Raw genomic sequence first — 1721 nt, forward strand, 5'->3', positions numbered from 1 at the left:
ACTTTATTTAGATCTCCACAGCAATTATAAAGGAGTGTATAAAAACTTGTACTATAGGAACTATAGGAATAGTCTGGAAAATGCACTTATTTCTGTCAGAGTGAGATGAGACTGATTCCACTCTCATATCTGTCCATTAAACATAGGGCTATAGCCACATTAAGAAGTCAGCTTTAGGGGTTCCAACAGGTAGATTTGGTTATCTCTGGAGCCAGGCTACCTGTTTCTGTATGTCCATTAACTGTTTAGAATACATTTTAACAGATGTTTCCGGAACGTGTTAAACGATAATATAAGATAGTTGCAATATAAGTAAGTTATGAACACATTTATATCAAGCATTCACTAACTGTTTATACACAAGTTACAAATGCTCTCTACCGTATGTAGAGTTGTGATTAACAATAGGTTATTAAACACTTCAAATGTCAACTACATTATCTGTATCACAGTGTAATAATTCTATTAAATTATTATAATGAATAAAAATGCTAGATAGTAGGTTAATAGTTTTAGCGGTTATTATTAATTAGATATTATTAAAAGAACATTAGGATGGATTTAAGAGTAGAAACAAGATGAAATGTGACAGACTGACCGTTTCAGGCTCAGGCAGGCTGGGGTCGTCCTCAATGGTGATCTTCTTGGCCTCTTCCAGGTTCTTCTCTCTCCTCTCGTTGTCGTCTGCCTGCACAACAAACATGGAACAAACATTTAAAGGTACTGCTTCTTGGTCGTATAGATTAGAGCTCAACTAGAATAATAGACAGTAAAACTAAAAACAGAAACCATCTGTGGGTTTTATGTTGCTCTAGCAGGAGCTGCTGAAGAGAACGGTAAAACACACACCTCTTTCTTGTCTTTGGCATCGTTCTTCATCTGCTCGCGGTTAAAGGCCTTCTTTGCGTTCTTCATCTGCGTCTTGGAGATCACTGCCCAACGCTGAGGAAGAAAGATGTACATGCAGGGACTGAATCATTTCCTGTGCATGTAGCAGGTAGATATGATGAAGATTAAAGTGAAGAAATGAGAAAAAGATGCTTTTAAACCAACCTCTCCCTCCTTCTGTGACTCTACGTAGATGGTCGGGAACGGCTCCTTCCCAGCAAACATCAGAGCCTTTATTGTTCAGGAGCACAATGAGATGCTGACATTAGTGCAACTGGATCAACCAGCGTGGAAAATATCAATAATATTCCTGCTATTAGTTCTGCTACTAATAATAAATCCTGTAGCATGAATTATAATGAAAGTTAACAGCAGAGATACTAATAATAGGATAATAGGTGATTATACACTAATGAAACATATCTATTGTAATATTATATTCCATTTCTGCCAATAGATCGTCTCCTAAATGTTACACACCGGACCTTTAAGTCACACAACTGTTTACCTTGAGGGGAGTTTTGAAGGGTTTCTGCTCCGTGCCGTCCCCATCCTGGTCGCTGCCACATTTGTCCGACACGTACAGCTCACCTGTGAAACAGAGGCAGAGTGAGACTGGCTCGCAGTCAGAAAACACCTGTGGGAACCCTGAATGTTTTACCTGGGAATGAATACAGATTTACATATTCAGTAAGAGCTGTAGAGCTTGGCTAAGTACCGCTGACTAACGCCGCTGGCTTTCCACAACAGGGCTGTCACAGTATCCCATTTTCACTGAACGATGGCGGTCAAAAGAATCTACAGTAACAATATGGCGATATCTATCTGGGGGG

General features: G+C 39.4%; 1 protein-coding gene across 1 annotated transcript in view; it reads right to left on the reverse strand.

Moving 5' to 3' along the window:
* nars1 (asparaginyl-tRNA synthetase 1) overlaps positions 1-1721 on the reverse strand; it is a gene marked incomplete in the record, with an annotated part of 10834 nt that overhangs the window by 7439 nt on the left and 1674 nt on the right. Inside the window, 4 exon segments of the mRNA XM_035667852.1 lie at positions 599-688; positions 850-942; positions 1054-1119; positions 1397-1479. Coding sequence (XP_035523745.1) covers positions 599-688; positions 850-942; positions 1054-1119; positions 1397-1479 — 332 coding nt within the window.

The sequence above is a fragment of the Morone saxatilis genome, unplaced genomic scaffold (genome assembly GCF_004916995.1).
Source record: "Morone saxatilis isolate NCDOM2014 unplaced genomic scaffold, NCSU_SB_2.0 Contig21, whole genome shotgun sequence".
Classification (NCBI taxonomy): Eukaryota; Metazoa; Chordata; class Actinopteri; family Moronidae; genus Morone; species Morone saxatilis.